This window comes from Prinia subflava, chromosome 13 (assembly GCF_021018805.1).
Source record: "Prinia subflava isolate CZ2003 ecotype Zambia chromosome 13, Cam_Psub_1.2, whole genome shotgun sequence".
NCBI classification, from domain to species: domain Eukaryota; kingdom Metazoa; phylum Chordata; class Aves; order Passeriformes; family Cisticolidae; genus Prinia; species Prinia subflava.
In genome coordinates this window covers 2,087,344-2,105,521 of record NC_086259.1, presented here as the reverse complement: position 1 = coordinate 2,105,521, position 18,178 = coordinate 2,087,344, and the positions used below count along the sequence as shown (strand labels likewise).

Here is an 18,178-nt window from a genome sequence, read left to right as displayed (position 1 = left end):
CTTTGCCGGGAGCTCGGGGCCGCCCCAAACGGGCCCTTTCCCGCCGCAGTCCCGGCACTCATTCATCCACACTGCAGCGCGGAAAGGGCACGGGGTGGCAAATCCGTGAAGCCAGAAGCACGATTGCCAAACTTTCCACTCCTTCCACCTTTTAGCAAACGAAAGTGCATTAATGTGCACTGGTTACAAGGTACGTAGTCTCTTATTAATTACTATTCTGTCTTCTCTTGGTGAACGAGATCATTGGAACAGGTCCAGCCCCAAACCTTAACAAGGCAATTCTGCTGACCAGGAATTTGTGTTTCTAACAGCTGGACATCACTTAGAGCTTGTTGGCCGCTCTATTTCACGGATTAAATCTCCCTCCTTGTTGATTAGGCTTGAAAGTTGCAAAGACCAAACAGCAAAGAAATATGTCCTTTTAATGAAAAGGACATATTTCACACTTAGCAACAAGATGACCTGAGAAGCAGGACTGGCACAGAATGAACATACTTGGTGACCACCTTGGAAAGACAATTATGGTAATTATGGATAATTAATACACTCTTTAAAAAAAGATTAAAGCTTTTATTGACAGAATGTGATAAACAGAATAGCAGCAGTTCTTGCCAAATATTATCAGTAAATATACTGCTAAGAATGTCTTCAAATATAGGTGCAGCTGGGAACCTATGCCAAGTGACCATGAATACTAAAGCTACGAAATGAAAAGAGGTTTGGAATTACATAATGTAAGAATCTGCTGCTTAAATGTAGCTTATACACTGTGGCTCTGGTGTTATTCCTTCCTCAGCTGTTTGACAGTCTTTGTACCAGTCTTTATATTTGGGGTTGAAATCCACAGATGGACAGAACACTTCCTCTCACACAGTCAGAAACGACTTTGTTATCATGTGTGCCTAATAAAATATCTCTCTTCTCCACAGGAGTTATACCTATGGCTTTGCATTCCCAAACACACAGGATTTCTTCTGTCTTGTTAAGATAATGATTTTTGTGAATGTACAAGGACATTGATGCAACAAACACAGCAATAATGGACCTAAAGGCTGTGTCAGACTAAAGCAGGGGAAGGGGTAAGAAATGTGGCAGAAGCAGCAGTCTGGTTGCTGCAATGAGCTGTCACTAACTGCACCAGCTGGTGGTTTTCACAAGTTATGGGAGATGCACCAAAGGGGGTGGCCAGGTAGTGCAGATGACAGTGCTTGAGATCCACAGGTGTGCAAAGGCAAGTGAACCCAGAGGTGAGGAGGAGACACCTACAAAGGGTCAGCACCTGCAGCAGCAGCTTGGGCTGAACCTGTGAGAGCCCCCTGGGGTGCTGTGGGATGTGGGAGCTGGGCACCAGTTCAAGGGTAGTTAGAGTAGGGCTGTTTGTTTGTTTATGGTCAGGAGGAGAGCTCTCCTGGCCTCCTGGATTCCCACACTGTTCCTTTGTATCCTGCCTCCATGTAACTTGGCAAAAAAAGCCACTTGAGTCCCTGCCTGCCCTGACACGTTCCCCAGCTGTGGGAGGCTGGGGGTGCACACTCTGCACGTCAGCTCTTCTCTCTGGTGGTGCTGAGCCAACAACATGCAGGGAACAACACCAGCCCACCTCCCCCCTCTGCCTGCATGGGCATCTGTCCTGCCATCACTGCGTCCTCCCTCCAGCCACAGGACTGGGAATTTGCCAGGAAGGCTTGAAGGACACACAGTCACACCCCAGGATAGTTTGTGAAAGGGCCTTAAGCCTCAGGTCCTGCACAGGAACCTGAAAGCTTCATAAAGATTTTGTCATAGCTGGTGGGTTAGCCTATCACCGCGGGGCCTGACCAGAAAATGAGACGCTGAAGACAGATCTGGGTTCATCGGGCAGAGCAGGGCAGGAAGAGACCTTTATTTACAAAAACCCACTCTCATACATTTCCTATGAGGCCTGTGGATTGGAGGATGGAATTCCCACCTCCCCACCAGATTGGCCAAGGAGGCTGTCATTCAACCTCCTCCTTGAGAGGGAATTCATAACAAGGGCAGTGTTTACAAAAACATGTCCCTGTGTTTACATTTACGAGCGCACGAAACTGCACATTTCTCCTTTAAAATGAACGCTCGGCAAACCAGGAAAAAACCTCATGGCAACATTAGCCCACCAGGGGAGGGACAGTGTTCGACCTGTTTGCAAATAGAGATGAGCTTGTGGGTGATGTGGTGGTTGGAGGCCTCTTGGGGCACAGTGACCATGAAATTATAGAGGTTTTGATATTTGGTGAAATCAGGAGGAACATCAAGAAGAGTTTTACAGTCAACTTCTGGAATGCAGACTTTGGCCTATTGAGGAGACTTATTCAGAGAATTCCTTGGGAAGCAGCCCTTAAAAACAGAGGAGTTAAGGAAAGGCAGGCGTGCTTCAAAGCAGAGATCCTGAGGGCAGAGGGACAGACTGTCGATGAGGCAAACATCCAGTCTGGATGGGCAATGAGGTTTTGGAGGAACTTAGGAATAAAAAGAGGATGTATTCTCTTTGGAAGGAGGGTCAGGTGTTGCCATGAGGTTTTTTCCTGGTTTGCCGAGCGTTCATTTTAAAGGAGAAATGTGCAGTTTCTCATGCTCGTGAATGTAAACACAGGACGATGTTTTGTAAACACTGCCCTTGTTATGAATTCCTTCTCAAGGAGAAGGGGAGGTTGAATGACAGCCTCCTTGGCCAATCTGGTGGGGAGGTGGGAATTCCATCCTCCAATCCACAGGCCTCATAGGAAATGTATGAGAGTGGGTTTTTGTAAATAAACGGGTCTTCCTGCCCTGCTCTGCCCAATGAATCCAGATCCGTCTCCCGAGTCTCATTTCTGGTCAGGCCCCGCGGTGATAGTCAGGTCTCTCAGGAAGTCTTTAAGGGGGTTACTGGAGGATGTAGGAACAAAATTAGGGAGGCCAAAGCTCAGTTTGAACTTAAAATGGTGATGTCTGTAAAGGATAATAAAAATGTTTTTTACAAATATAACGGTGTTAAAAGGAAGGGTGAGACCAACCTTTGTTCTTTATTAGATCTGGGAGGGAACTTAGTAACTGCGGATGAGGAGGAGGCAGGGGTGCTTAACGCCTTCTTTGCCTCAGTCTTTAGTGGGAAGATGACTTGCCTTCAGGACAACTCTCCTCCTGGGCTGGTAGATGGTGTCAGGGAGCAGAGTGGTCCCCCTATTATCCAGGAGGAGGCAGTCAGAGAACTGCTGAGATGCTTGGATAGTCATAAATCTTTGGGCTGTAAGAGCCTGAAATGAGAGATACGGGACAGCAGGTGTCTCTTTTCGTAAATGCTGTTTATTACATAGATGATGTTACAGCAGTCTTGGGTCATGGGTAACAGACCCTACATCTAAAGCTGCCAGCTACAGCTTATAGACATGCCTGAAGCCACTTTAGTTTTGGTTACAATGCATTATATAGTTTTCTTTACTGAGCATCTTAATACATAAAAACCAATCGGCATCATACACAATACCTTTGAATTTACCTGTAGTCTATCACAACTAATATCATGACCATATTATGGTTAGTACAATCCAGTCACCTCAACTTAGTATGTTACAGCTTAAACTTAAAGTTGTTTTGCAGTGGAAATTTCTTAGACCTTTTTTCTACTTGGTAAAAACATCTTTTTGTTTGCCTAGGGTATCTTTTGCCTTTCTAATACCTATTTCTGCTTGGTAAGAACATCTTCTTTGTTTACGGTACACATATCCTTTGATATAGCCGTAAAATCCCTTTCCAACTGATCTTAACCTTTGTCCAGCAACAACTAACTCAGCAATCCTAACTTAAACATTTTTTATTCTTCTAAATCAAAACTTGCTTTCATTTCTAGTGAACCTTCTGCTAAACATTCATATCTCTAAGACTTCCTGTTAAATTTTCATCTTCTCCAACAATGGGCCCAGATGAGATCTACCCCAGGGTGATGAGGGAGCTGGCAGAGGAGTTTGTGAAGCTGCTCTCCATCATCCACCAACAGTCCTGGCTCACTGGTGAGGTTCCAGAGGACTGGAAGCTGGCCAGTGTGACTGACACCCATTCACAAGAAGGGTGGGAAGGAGGATCCTGGTAATTACAGACCCGTCAGTCTGACCACAGTACCCAGTAAGGTACTGAGGTACCTTAGGAGCAGTTGTTATTGAGTGTCATCCTGCAGCACCTACAGCATGGCCAGGCTATCAGACCCAGCCAGCGTGGGTTTAGGAGGGGTAGGTCACATTTGACAAACCAGATCTCCTTTTATGACCAGGTGACCTGCCTGGTGGATGCAGGAAAGGCTGTGGATGTTGTGTACCTGGACTTCAGCAGGGCCTTGGACACTGTCTCCCTCAGCACACTCCTGGAAAAGCTGGCAGCCCATGGCTTGGACAGGAGCACTCTTTGCTGGGTCAGGAACTGCATGGCCAGGCCAGAGAGTGATGGTGAACAGTGCTGCATGCAGCTGGCAGACGGGCACCAGTGGTGTTCTCAGTAGTCTGTGCTGGGGCCAGCTCTGGTCAGTATTTTTGTTGATGACATGGATGAGGGGATTGAGTCTTTCATCTGGTAAATTTGCCAATGACACCAAACTGGGAGCGGGAGTTGATCTGCTGGAGGGTAGGAGGGCTCTTCAGAGGGACCTGGACAGGCTGGAGGGATGGGCAGAGTGCAGTGGGATGAAGTTTAACAAGTCCAAGTGCCAGGTCCTGCACGTTGGCCACAACGACTCCGTGCAGTGCTACAGGCTGGGGATGGTGTGGCTGGACAGTGCCCAGGCAGAAAGGGACCTGGGGGCACTGGTGACAGCAGCTGAACATGAGCCAGCAGTGTGCCCTGGTGGCCAGGAAGGCCAGTGGCACCGGGCCTGGATCAGGAATGGTGTGGCCAGCAGGAGCAGGGAGGTCATTCTTCCCCTGTCCTGGGCACTGGTGAGGCCACACCTCGAGTGCTGTGTGCAGCTCTGGCCCCTCAGTTTAGGAAGGGCCTTGAGAGGCTTGAGCGCGTCCAGAGGAGGCAACGAGGCTGGTGAGGGGCTTGGAACACAAGGCCTGTGAGGAACGGCTGAGGGAGCTGGGGGTGTTCAGCCTGGAGAAAAGGAGTCTCAGGGGTGACCTTATTGCTCTCTATGACTCCCTGAAAGGTGTCTGTAGTCAGGTGGGGTTGGTCTCTTTCTCCAGGCAACAACTGACAGAACGAGAGGACACAGTCTCAAGCTGCACCAAGGGAAAGAGAGATTGGATATGAGGAAGAAGTTTTTCACAGAAGGAGTGATAAAGTATTGGAATGGCCTACCTGGGGAGGTGGTGGAGTCACCATCCCTGGATGTGTTTAAAATGTGGCACTCGGTGCCATGGTTTAGTTGAGGTGTCAGGGCTTGGGTTGGACTCGATGATCTCAGAGGTCTCTCCCAACCCAATGATTCTGTGAATTCTGTGAATACCTGAAACCATTTAGGTGGAAGAAAGAATCTGGGCACATTTCTGGCTTCTCGGGTGTGACTTTACCTCTCAGAATTAGCTTCTGTCAGAGAAGTGAAAAAAAAAAGGAAGGTCCAAAAAGTCAAAGCAACATTTATTTATTCACAAACCAATGAAACAAGTGGAGATTTTCTGTTCTCTTTTGTGAGGTGTCAAGCCCACCTTGCAGACACAGTTTGATGGATGCTCTGCTGCCTACAGGCAATTTCCAGTTAAAGCAGAAAGAGGCTCTAGGAAGGACAGACAACTGACCAGGCTCTTCTGAAAGAAGAGGGGAATAAGCATATAATAGTCTGACACTCATTGTCTGTTCCATATAGATAATTTCTTACAGATTTCAATTCATTTGCCCATTCCCACCTTAGTATTCAGTTTTGATATGCACTGAGTAGGTCCCGTGGTCTGTTTGGACCCTGGAAAGACTGAGGGTTTTTTCTTTCTGCTTGCTTCATTAAATAGTGATTTTTAGTCTGACAAACATTCTGAATGCCCCTTGTTTCTCTCCTTTCACTGTGATTAGGACAGCAGATTACACAACAGTGAGTTAGAAGGTGATTATTGCTCTGCAGCCTGACAAACTCGTTTTGTTTGACTTCCCTTGGGTTTTAAAAGCAAACCGAACCCTCCACAGCTCTTATAAATCTGTGTGTTTTCTTCTTCCAGTCTGATTTTGTTTCCTGAGTTGTGCCCAAAGCTCTACTCTGTGTTCTTTCAGTTTCTCTGCTGCCTTTTGCTCCAGGTCTATTGCCAGGTATTTTTCCTCCAGGTCGTACTGAGGCCAGTGGACCAAGCCCTCCCCGTTGGGATTTCTGGAAATAAGAGAACAAAAAGTTAGCTCTCCGTTTTCCACTCCACTGCTCTCTGGCTGCTCAGGGTCAGAGCATTTCAGAAAACCAACAGGAGCCCAGATGATGTGATTCTGGTACTTGAATAAATGGACAGTATTTTATGAAAATGCTCATCAGTGGAAAAGCAGAAGTCTAATAGTTACCATTAATTTTAGATCTAAAATTCCATGGCAGTGGAGTAACTGCTCCTTAGCTTTTTTTTTTCTCATGTTTGCAGGTTCTTTTGAAAGACCATTGAGTAGAGACATTGCTTCAATATTTATCTTAAATTCTGCCAAATTTCTAGGAACCACCATATAAGTACTGTTTCAGGCAGGTAAGTATGTTCTGGGCAGCACAGACAAAACTTGAGATGTAAGTAGCATAGTGATTCTCACCCATTTTTGGCAAAGTTGGTCCAGTATCTCATAACAGTTCTGCTAAGTGTATTTTCTTCTTCTGTAGCATCTCCTGCAAAGGGAGAGATGAAACTGCCACATTAGAAAGTAAATACTTACTATCAGCTCTATCAACAGCAACATTTCCACTTCTGCCCTGAGCTGTTGGAGGTTTTCCTAGGAGAGAACTGCAGATGAACGATGTAATGAGAAGTATCAGCTACTGAAGACAGAAAATGTTTATGCTCATAATAATGCCTACAAATATAAATTGTGCTTATAATATTTCTGTAGCTTCTAATGCTTATAAGAGAGAAATTCTATTCTAAAGACCTGAAGTAATTAAAATGAGTAATAATGAGGTTCTAAAAGGAATATGGAGTAAGCTTGGGTACATCACCAGCTAAGAATGGCTTTCCAAAGACAAAGGCAATCTCAGCTCCATGATCTGCTTTTACAAACTCTGGTACCACACCTTCCGCTGAACTGGGTCGATGTTGGAATTCATAAAAGTAGACTGGGTTGCCAGCATCTAGAGGATACAGAAAAGGGATACCTTGAGAGCTGAAAAGACCTGCTCCTAGGAGAATAAACTTCCCTTAAAAACTGTTTTGGTGAAATGAAAACACTGCCAGTTCTCTGGATAGTGAGAAGGGCTGCAGCCTGCCCACACCAGCCCCACGTAGAATCCTGCAGTTGTTCGGAGACTGCTGAGTTACCTCTGTGGTATCTGGCCACTTCCACAGCTGAGATGACAAAGAAGACATCTCCCATTGCATCCAGGAGGCCATCCCGGACCTGAGCAGGGCTTTCTGCATCCCCCATGTACTCGTTGTACACTCTGTCAACAACTTCAGATGTTATACCCTGCAACAGCAATAAAAAGTACTTAAAATGATGATGAACATTAGGAGGAGGAAGAGCAGTAAGTGAGTGTGGCATCTGCACATCCCTGCCTCAACCCCAAGCATCACCTTCCAGGGAGAATCCTCAGCTGTGTCAGAGTGGCTGGGAGCTCAGGGTTGGAGTTACACAGCTCTGGGCACAGGTGATCTTGGGGAAAAGAGGGATGCAAGATCTAAGGATCAAACACCTTTAGATGAACAGCAGTCAGTGATGCTGATTGTTCTCCTTCTGTGAAAACAGCCTTCATCACAGCAGAGAAATCCTGCTGGATTTCATAAATTCCATTGATTGCTGTTGATGACCATCATTTCTTCCATTCAGAACAAGCCTGGGCTCTGCATGTCTAAGTTCATGCTGGATGTTTGTGTCACTGAATGATCCCTTGCCGGTACTGGCCCTGCTTATAGAGTCCTTATTTCTCACCTCTTAATCTGTACATTTCTACACAGTAGTTTCAGGAGAGCACAAAGGCACCAGAAAGCCAAGAGATTTGTCAATTACAGAGAAGCAAAACCTCAAGAAATCTGAACGTGTCAGTGCACCCTAAACTTCTCAGGCTTTCCTTTCCAGTAGCAGCTACTGCTTCAGGAGGTTGTGTCCCATAGGTCTCCTGTCATACCTGCTGGTACTCTGCATGTCTTGCATAACCTGGGGGTATCTAAAATACCCCAAGAGACCTGTCTTTAGGTGCTGCATCCCTCCTGGATTCCACAGAACTCCTTTTGAAGAAGAGGGGCATTTGGGCTGCAAATTTAGAGAGTATTTTCAGTCACTAGAGGTAGCAGGAATGCAGCACATCTCTGCCCCTTTCTGCCCCAGTTCAGGGAGCTGTCCAACACAATGGCATTTCCCAGTGAAATATGTCCCTCCAAGGGTACAAACAGCCAGGCCAGTGAAGAAGCAGCACGGGTTATTCTGAACATGGTCTCTTACCTTAATGAATAATGCTAGGTTGCTCTGTAGAATCTGACGTGCAACATCTTTATCCAGACCATCCACAAAAGGAGGATATTTCATCATCTGTGTGATACAGAGAATCTTATTTATTAAAACAGCTTGTATTTACATAATGGTGTTTAAATAACAACACTTTAAGTGTCTTACCATTGGAAGTCCCCATCCAAATTCACAGTTATTTACTCCTATGATGTATGGGACTGCACTGATTGATTTTTCAGATAGTAATTCCATGGGACTCTTTGGAAAGAAGACACCATCTACACATGCACTGACGAAGAACAAATCCTGAACAAAAAGGGGAAAGAAGGAAAAGAAAGCTTCCTTAACATATTCATGTTTCTTCTAAAAGGTGTTCAGATTTTTACTGCAGCTCCAAAGTGAAGCCAAATGAAAATACAAGAAATAATTGTATCCAAGCTGTCTCTAAATTTTTTTCTGTCTGGTTTTCTGCACTAGGCAGAAGACTCTGTGAAGATATTTCTAATGTTTGTGAATGAGAACTAATGATGTTGAATTTACATGTTTTCTTAATTTAGTGTTTTCATGGGTATGTGCTACAGTGAGGCAAAAAAACCAATTTCTGTATTGAAATTTCAAAGGCACATAAGCATTGTGATAAGAGCTTTTAAGTAGGAGATAATACATGAATTGATTTTCAGGTTCTCCAGAATAATCGGTGCCATTTTCTTTTCTTTGCCCTGGCAGAGCACAACAGCAAACCACAGGTAGCTCCAAGTGCATGCAGAATGGAAGGGCAGGAACATGTTTGCACTTCTCAGGTGAGGGGTCAGTGCAGAGCTGCAGTGCTGTCATGTCCTGAGAAAGTCAGATTTTACATCCACTTCAGGTTCTGTTAGTGTTACAGCACACAAAGAGTATTGTCTGTTATGAAAAAGTCTGAGAAGTCATTTAAATGCAGGAAGTATCATTTCACCTACCATTTTCTGTGTTATCTGTAGTAGTTCTTCCTCTGTTTTTCCTCTCAAGCATTCAACCATTGCAGCAGAACTGGATTTTTCACAGCCAGAGACAGCAGCAATTTTCTGCAAGCAGTGAAGACAAACAGTTTTGGACACATTTCCTCTGTCTGGCTCTATGAGACACCAAGTCCAGGGGGAGCAGCCAAAGCTCCTGCACAAAGTTGCTGGAGCCTGGCTTGTCCCAGCTCCAGAGGGAGGGCACTGGAAGCCCTTGCAGTCCTTCATACCACGGGCTGGGCAGAAGGAGAAAACCTCTGCCTCCAGGTTTTTGATACAGAAATACTGCTAAAGCTTTACACAGTTTGGTGTTTAGTTAAAGAAGAATATGGACTATTGCCCTGTTAGGACCTTTGATATCTTTAGAAAAGCAAAGGACCTATCAAGGGCCGGGTCTTGACTATTGGCATGTGGTTTGACCACTGAGAAAACAGAATGCAACTTTTTGTAATACCCATATAAAACAGGCTTTGTTCGAGCCCTCGCCCTCTTTTCTCCCGGTAAGCCACCGCGTACCATTGTGGACGGCGGGGCTCGGCTTGGGCCCGGCTTAGGCCCGGCCTAGGCCCGCTCCGGGCACTGCCGGGTCTCTGGAGCCGCTGCCGCGGGGAGCGGCCGGGCCCGGCCGGGCAGAGCCGAGCTCCTCTTCTCCCCGGCTGCCGCAGAGGGGGCCGGCCCGGGGCCGGGCCAAAGCCGGGCCCGAAGCAGCCGGCAGCGAGGAAAGGGAGCTTGCAGACTCTGATGGCAGCCCGGAGCCGAGCTACCCTGGATCAGCTCGAGGGGTGGAAAAGAAACATCCATCAGCCTCCTCCACCAGCATGGCTTTGAGATCTTTGCAGCTGCCGTCCACATTAGCACCGCAGGCCTGGGTAAGCTTTAACGCTTTCCTGCCAACAAATGGAACTCCCAGAGCACCAGCCCTTCCTAGAGTGAGAACGGACAAAGTGATTGATCTATAAAGAGACATAGCATGAAACTTGAAGTCAGTGAAGAGTGAGTGAAAAGATTACTTGGAACAAAGGAGAAAGAGTGGCCTAATTTGGCTGGACTTCTCCAGTAAACTATGGATAATAGACTATTTTTTTTCTTGTAACATATGAATGCTGTTGTGGGGGGATGTAAAGCTCTAGTTAAAAGTGATATGAAGCTCCTTGCTCCTAAGGAAAAGGAGATTTTTAGTTTTTGAGAAGATTTTAGAAATAGAAGACAATCTTTGTTTTATACTAGAAGAGGCATCCCTAAACAGTACCCCTAATAAGCACATATGGTCCATATGCAGTGTTGGGAAAGCTGCTATTGAGAAAGACCTCACAAAGGCAGGTTCCTGGGTGGCTGTCTTTGTAAGAGATAAGATCCACAAGACAACTTTTGTGTTGTTAGTGGAGAAATTCCATAGAAGTTTCTAAGAGACACTCCTTTCCTTAAGGAACTGATGAAAGATTATTTTTGAATAGTGAAACTGATTGAAAATGACAAGTTTTGTCCCTTTATGTTGAGTGTGAGAAAGTAAACCATTGTAGAGAAGAGTGCTTTGAAAAGTTTAATTTTACTATTTTTTTTCTTTCCCTCTTTCCTTTGGTGTGTGTTAAACAATCTATTTTTTTAATCTTTTCAGTTGAGCCTTTTTTGCCTTTTTCTTCTGATCATATTTTCACAATATGAAAATATTTAAAACACTACGCTAAATTTAACACGGAAACATCAGCAAACGTGAAACCTCTACGAATATTGTGAGATAATTCTGGTGAATAACAGGCTGGGCTGAGAAGGCTGGTGACATAAAGCAGTAAGAGAATGAACCATCTGCAGGGTAACAGAGAGCACATTGTACCACCCTTGCTGATGTCTTTTTGGCTGGAGCAAAAGCTGTCATTAGGGAGAGCTGTCTCTTTTATGTCCCAGGTTCCAGGTTGCTGGAAATTGTTCTTTGTAGTTGAAGAGCAAAGAAAGGGGTGGGAGCTGGTAGTTCTCATAATAAAAACCTGAATACAGTCTTGGTTATTTGTACACACTACTTCTTCCATCAAGCAGGAGGGGAAGAGAAAAGTACTCAGAGTCTAATACCAATATCCAGCCAAAAATTATAGGTTGACTTTTCTTGAAGACACTACCTGTTACAATATTCCTTTACATTTCATTCTTCTTCCCTGCCTTCTCTCTTTTTCTTTGTGGATATTTGGGTGTTTGAAAACAACACATCATTAAACATGTACAATTTGCACACAGAAATATTCTCTTGAATGATTATCTGTTTTGTTTCACAAGAAAAAAACCCCAACCTGTTTCTATAGTTTGGAATGAAGAGTTCAAGATATGCAAAGCTTTCTGAAAAAAGTAATTAAAATTACCACAAGTACCCACTTGTGCATCCTTGTTAGGCTGGTCAGTGAAGAAGCCCAGGGTTGCAGTACCACTCTCTGAAATGGCCTTGTGGAACAAGCCCTTGGCCAGGGGAGATAAGACCTGTGGAAAGGCAAGAACAGGCATGACAGGACTGTGTTCTCCCCAGTGACTGCAGATTCCAGCATCAGCAGTGGCCATTTGGAACATTTTGACAGCCCATGTGATCGGAGTGTTCTTGTGCAGCCTCTGACCACAGTGGAGGTGTGCAAAGGCTTTGGCAGCGCTGGCAGGGATGAGGAGTTCAGCTGCCTTTGCCCTCGCACTGCACTTTGCTTCCAACGCTTCCCGGCACCACACGGCAAGCCAGGTGCAGGTTGGAAGTGCCCAGGGCAGCCTGGCTCTGCTGCAGAAGGGCAAAGAAGAGCTTTTGGCCAGAGGAGAGTGGGTACAAATACCCCGTGGCCAATGAACCCTGCTTTGGCTGTGGGATCTGTACCAAAGGGACTGGAGAAGGAGAGCGTCACAGCCAATGTGCTCCGTGTGCAAGAGGAGATTTTACACAATCACTGGCACACAAACTGCAGGGCTGCTTCAGCTATCAGGACTATTCACCTTGGTCACTTTGTACAAGGGGCTCTGAAAGCAAACAAAATGGGAGAGAGCCCACAACTGCTCTTAAAGGACTTTTCTCATGAGGTTAGAGTTTGATGGGTTTTGACATTGAAGAAACCCCAAACCAACCAGAATTTAATTCAGCAGATGAGTAAAGCATTCTGTTACTTAACTACAACATTTGAGTATGAAAGTGACACATTTTTATCAATCAAAATCTGTTGTGTTTTGCTGTACTGTTGCCTTGCTGTTGGATCAAAGACCCAGGTGATGTGTCACTGTAACGCTGTCCCTTTTCTCTCACAGACTTCTCATGCAGATACTGAAAATGCATGGAGTGGTGTTGCCATGACTTTTCCTGGTTTGCTGAGCGTTCGTATTAAAGGAGAAGTGTGCAGTTTCTCACGCTCGTGAATGTAAACACAGGACCATGTTTTGTAAACATTGGCAATGTTATGAATTCCTTCTCCAAGAAAAGGGGAAGTTGAATGACAGCCTCCTTGACCAATGTGGTGGAGAGATGGGGATACCATTCTCCAATCTATGCTCCCGTAAGAAATGTATAAAACTGAGTTTTGTAAATAAACTGGGTCTTCTGCCCTGCATGCTCTGTCTACCCAGATCTGTCTCCCCAGTCTCATTTCTGGTAGGCCTCGCGGTGATATCTGGTGCCCAACGTGGGGCAGTTGCAAGCTCGTGAGACAAGGAAAAAAGAAGAAAAAAATCTGTTTTCTACAGCTGCATAAGAAACCCACGATGTTCTCAGAGAACAAACTCCTAATAGAACTGTTCCAGTCTTTCTGATGTCTCGTGACGCCCCCTTGCCCAGCGCGACAAACACTGCCCCACGTTAAGCACCAGATATCACCGCGAGGCCTACCAGAAAATGAGACTGGGGAGACACATGTGGGTTCACAGAGCATACAGAGCAGAAGACTCGCCCCTTAGTTTATTTTCCTAATATATATACCTGTGGCAAGGTGACCATAGATTGGAGAATAGTATCCCCACCTCTCTACCACGTTAGTCAAGGAGGCTGTCATTCAACTTCCCCTTCTCTTGGAGAAGGAATTCAAAACATTGCCAATGTTTACAAAACATAGTCCTGTGTTTACATTCACGAGCGTGAGAAGCTGCTGCACACTTCTCCTTTAATATGAACACTCAACAAACCAGGAAAATTCATAACAACAGAGGGGATTTTCCCCCTAAGTAATTAAAATTGAATATTACTGTGAACTTACAAGAGCAGAAACACTGATTCCTCCTGCAGATTCTCCAAAGATAGTGACAGATCCTGGATCTCCTCCAAAATGGTCAATATTTTCCTGAATCCACCGAAGAGCCGCTACTTGGTCTAAATATCCCCAGTTACCTCGGGCATGCTCATCACCAGTGCTGCCGGGAGAGAACAGATTTGTTTAAATGCTCAATGCAAGCAAAAAGGCAGAGGAAATCACAGTCTGTGGTGTGAGAAATCATCTGCCATTCTCTGCACAGAACTTCTCTACACAAGTGACAAATGAATGGCTTGGAGAGCGCTGAGATTGGAGCAGCAACCCCACAAGAACAGCTCTGGAAGCTGCCTTGGAACTGGACATAGTCCCCAACTCTTGCAGGTGCAGTTCTGAAATGTTTCTTTGCATAAGCAAGCCTTCTGCACTTCTCTTTACAAAGCCTTTGCAGACATCACTTTGGAAATCATTCTGGAAAGACCAAGATCAACCATCTTACCTAAAATATCCAGCGAGACCTAATCTGTACTGAATTGTTACAACCACCACGTTGTCAAGGGCTGCTAATGCTGAGCCATCATATGATGAAGCTGCACCAACAACTAATCCACCTCCATGGATCCATACTAAAACCTGGAAAGAGAAAAGCAGGATCAACCCAGCACAGGTATGAGGTCCCAGTGATAAAAACGAAATATAACGCAAGGTATGAAATTTGGTGCTGTTTCAGTCCTGATTGGTTCCGATTACATTTCACAAATGGTAGAAATCTTCCAAATCAAAGGCCTGCAGGTCTACAAAATGGCCCTGATTTTGTTAAATACATGAACTGTGTCAGTGCCCTGTGACTTTGGACCGATCATTTACATTAAAACAAACCCTGCTTAGCTAAAACGCCAGTACAATTTTATTTGTAAAACAGGATTTTGTATCTCTTTTCTAATTTCAGCTAATATTTGCTGGGGCAAAGCATGTAAGTTGATCATCACTACCAAACTGTCCCTGCATGTCTGCTCATGGCACAGGTTGAAGGTTTCCTGTCAGATAATTTTGCTCAAGGTGTTATAAGGATTTTGCTTACAGGCAGCTTCTCCTGTTTTCCTGTAGAAACGGGTGTGTACACATTTAGGTACAAGCAATCCTCAGACACTTGGAGAGGAACTTTCTCTTTTCTGTTGGTAACCACATTTGAAATATACTGTCCTAGTACTTTGTCTTGTAGACACCTAAATAAATGAGAAAGTAACAAGCAAGAGAATTAACAAAACTTTAAAGCTATGAAGAGAATCTTTTTTGTACTTCTGCAACAAAGTGCCAACCAGAAACTGATCTCTGGCACATTTCTAGATTGGTAGCAACTGCAAATATAATCTCTTTTCTTATATTTTCTTATATTTTCTTCCTTTGACCCGTCATTAATGAGATCTGTAAAATAAAGACGCTGTAAAAGCACAAAGTGAGTGACATGCAGATACAATTTTGCATGTTTCCAAATATCACAGAAATATATCAGCAAATACATATGGCTATAAATTATTTCAATGAGAAGATAAATTCATCATTTTACATCTCCAATACGTTTTTATCTTGGAATGGTAGATATTAGGCTTGAGACACCAAACAAGGGCAGTATGTCAAGGGGAGTGAGACATTAATGACACAGATGAGAATTGCTCTGCATTTCTAATGTGCCCTTTCAGGCACTTGACTCAGCCTTTTTTTCCCCTAACGCTGTACTCCAACATTTCCTCAGCTTCTTTCTGTCTCTGCTCCTAAGGTTTATAGTGACTGGTAAGTGATGGCCAAGTGCTCCTGAGCCAGAGCATTATCTGTAAAGTGCTGCTCCCTCTCAGGTCATCACTGATGCCCGTGAAACAGCAGCTTTGGGCAGAGAGCAGCTCATAGTGTGTCTTTAGAAATGCACCCACTGGAACAGCTGCAGGTGCAAGGAGAGGGCACCAAGGACTTTCTCTTTGTGGATGGCCCTGGGTGTACATCAGTGCCATGGAATTGGAGAGAGCGTAACATTTTTCAAGGTTCCGTGGTTTTATCATCGCCTTACATTGGTGGGTAGGAAGTGGCATCTCTGACACCTTCCCATGGCTCAGGTGGCTGGGGCTCAGAAAACCTCAGTGATCCAACCGGAGGCTTAGCAAAAGGAAGTCCCAGAAAGACATTTACAGTCCTCTCAGCTGTGTCCACTTTGAATTGGTACCCTCGGACTCTCCCGTATTTGGTCTCTGCTTCTGGTGGTTCTGTGGGACAGGAGCACAAAATCACGTAATTGGTCTGTTTCTAAGTAATTGCTAGATTTGCTGCCCAAATATATAACTTGTTTACTTAAACAAGGAGTCTCTGTACATAAAGGTTCAACAAACTCTAATCAGTTTTAATAGTACACTATTCTAATCTATTTTATTTTACTCTTTCATTTGAGTAACTTATTTTACAGATGTGATTACTAGTGTTTACTCATTTAAATTTTAGATTTACTAATTTATTCTAACAGACTTTTATGATGTCTCTTTTAAATCGGTATAGCTGGCATTATTGCAGCCTGAATTTGGATTGGTGTGTATGTACAAGCTCCTTCAGGTATGTAATATGTATTGTCTTACCACACACGCATTTGTGGTTGCATATTGATCTTAATCTTTCTTTTGCCCTGGGTTGTTAGACAAAACTCCACTAGATTGCTCTCATTAAGAAAACAGAGAAAATATATTGCAGACCCTTGACAGTATGTACAGCCAAAAGAAAAAGCTTCTAACCCACCTAAAAATAGTCTGGCACAAACAATTCCTGTTAATGTTTAAGCAAGACTCATTTTTTTAAGATCAGTATTAAAGTTCTAATACCAAATTACAGATGTGGTAGTGTGGCTGCTGGGCCTCAGCAGGCAAGGTTTTGGGACAGGGATTTGATTTTGCAATTTGCAAGGAAGGCAAGTAAGACAAATGACTGAAAGCAGATTAAAAACTGAAATGAACTTTTTGCTCCTGCAGCTCAGTTTGTGTGCTCAGCTCAGCCCACAGTTTGTGTTCAGCTTTGCTCAGGGTCAGTGTCCAGTTTAACCCAGGGTTTGTGCCCAGTTCAGGTCAGGTTTGCACCCCTCTCAGTGCATTGTCACCGCCCATCTGAATTCAGGGCTTGTGCCCAGCTCAGCCCAGGGTTGGTGCCCAACTCAGCTTAGGGTTTTGCCTGGGTCTGCCCAGGGTCAGTGCCTGGCCCAGCTCTGCCCAGGGTTTGTCTCCAGCTCAGCCCAGGGTTTGAGCCCAGCTCAGGTCAGGGTCAGCTCCCAGCTCAGTCCAGGGTTTGTTCCCAGCTCTGCCCAGGGTTTGTACCCAGCTCAGCCCAGGGTTTGTGCCCTGTTCTCAGGAGGCATGTGCAGGTGGCCTCTCGCCCTACAGGGCCCAAAGGGCAGAAGCCCCGGTGTTTACCTGTGGCCGCCAGCGCCGTGCCCCCGACGAAGAGGATCCAGGCCAGCAGCGCCGTGTCCCTCGCAGCTGCCATGGTGCCGCTGGCACCGGCCCCGCAGGCTGCGCCTTTATAGGCTCGGCCAGGGCCACCTTACGCAAGGCGAACACGGATGAGGCGGGGGCGCGCTCGGGCTGCGAGCCAGGAACGGCACTGCCGGGCTGGGCTCGGGAACGGGGAGCCCTCCTGCCCCACGGGGCTCCTGCTGCCTCGCCACTGCTCCTTTGGGGCCTCGCTCCCAGAATCTCGGGCACAGCGCGCTCCCCAACCTTTGGGAACAGCCTTGCGTTCCCGGGAGCGCTGTCCTGCTGCTGCACAGCCCCGGCTGGGACAAGGAGGGGAGGCTTTCCTCACCCTGCACTGCAGAGACCGGGAAGGCTCCTCCGCTCTACTTCATTACATTGACTTCATTCTGCTATTAGGATCTCGGTGTAAGAATCACAATATAGCCAAGTCCAAAGCAATACCCCTGAAAAGTGTGCTTTTACCGAAGTAAAAGTGGAGAGATTTTTATTCTCATAAAAGAATACTTTTCTGACAAAAGCAATACTGGAAAAATCCCGGTTCTTCCTGCCGGGTGCAGGAGGCACCTGTCACTCAGTCCTGTGTGTTCGGAGATGTTTGGTATAGTGTTGCAACCCAGTTACAACAAGAAAGAGATGAATTATGAGCTTTTGTAGAGTGGGAACAATATTAAAGGGTGGTATTTGGGTGGTAACTATGTATCTAATGGCTCTGGAAAATCCAGAGGATTTATTTTGAATCATTTCACATCCATAATTGAAGGATGATTTGAAAAGGAGAGGAGAGAATAGCTGAATAGAGATTTTCTGCTCACACTGCCTAAGAGGTTGTATTGGGTTATGTAAGTATTAACCTCTGCCTTTTTTTGGTTTGTTGTTGTTTTGGTGTTTTTTTTTTTTTTTTTTCTTTTTTTTCTTTTTTTCTGAGTGAGTAGGTCTTGCCTCAGAA

General features: G+C 45.2%; 1 protein-coding gene and 1 long non-coding RNA gene across 3 annotated transcripts; one reads left to right on the top strand and one right to left on the bottom strand.

Moving 5' to 3' along the window:
- Positions 1-51: 51 nt before the first annotated feature.
- LOC134557609 (uncharacterized) lies at positions 52-7,082 on the top strand. Of its 2 annotated transcripts, XR_010082083.1 has the most exons (4): positions 52-190; positions 312-524; positions 6,537-6,635; positions 6,764-7,082. It is a non-coding gene; the product is annotated as an uncharacterized LOC134557609 (long non-coding RNA). The 2 variants fall into 2 exon arrangements; XR_010082082.1 differs by lacking the exon at positions 312-524 and having other exon boundaries at positions 56-190.
- LOC134557604 (fatty acyl-CoA hydrolase precursor, medium chain-like) lies at positions 5,544-17,530 on the bottom strand. The gene is made up of 13 exons (XM_063410741.1): positions 17,170-17,530; positions 15,792-15,984; positions 14,811-14,955; positions 14,229-14,362; positions 13,739-13,892; positions 11,901-12,002; positions 9,501-9,605; positions 8,707-8,847; positions 8,536-8,622; positions 7,416-7,563; positions 7,097-7,228; positions 6,697-6,769; positions 5,544-6,280 (listed from the first exon to the last, which is right to left on the bottom strand). Exons 1-13 carry the CDS (start codon positions 17,240-17,242, stop codon positions 6,106-6,108), a joined length of 1,662 nt encoding a protein of 553 aa, XP_063266811.1. The 5' UTR covers positions 17,243-17,530; the 3' UTR covers positions 5,544-6,105.
- Between the last annotated feature and the right edge of the window lie 648 nt (positions 17,531-18,178).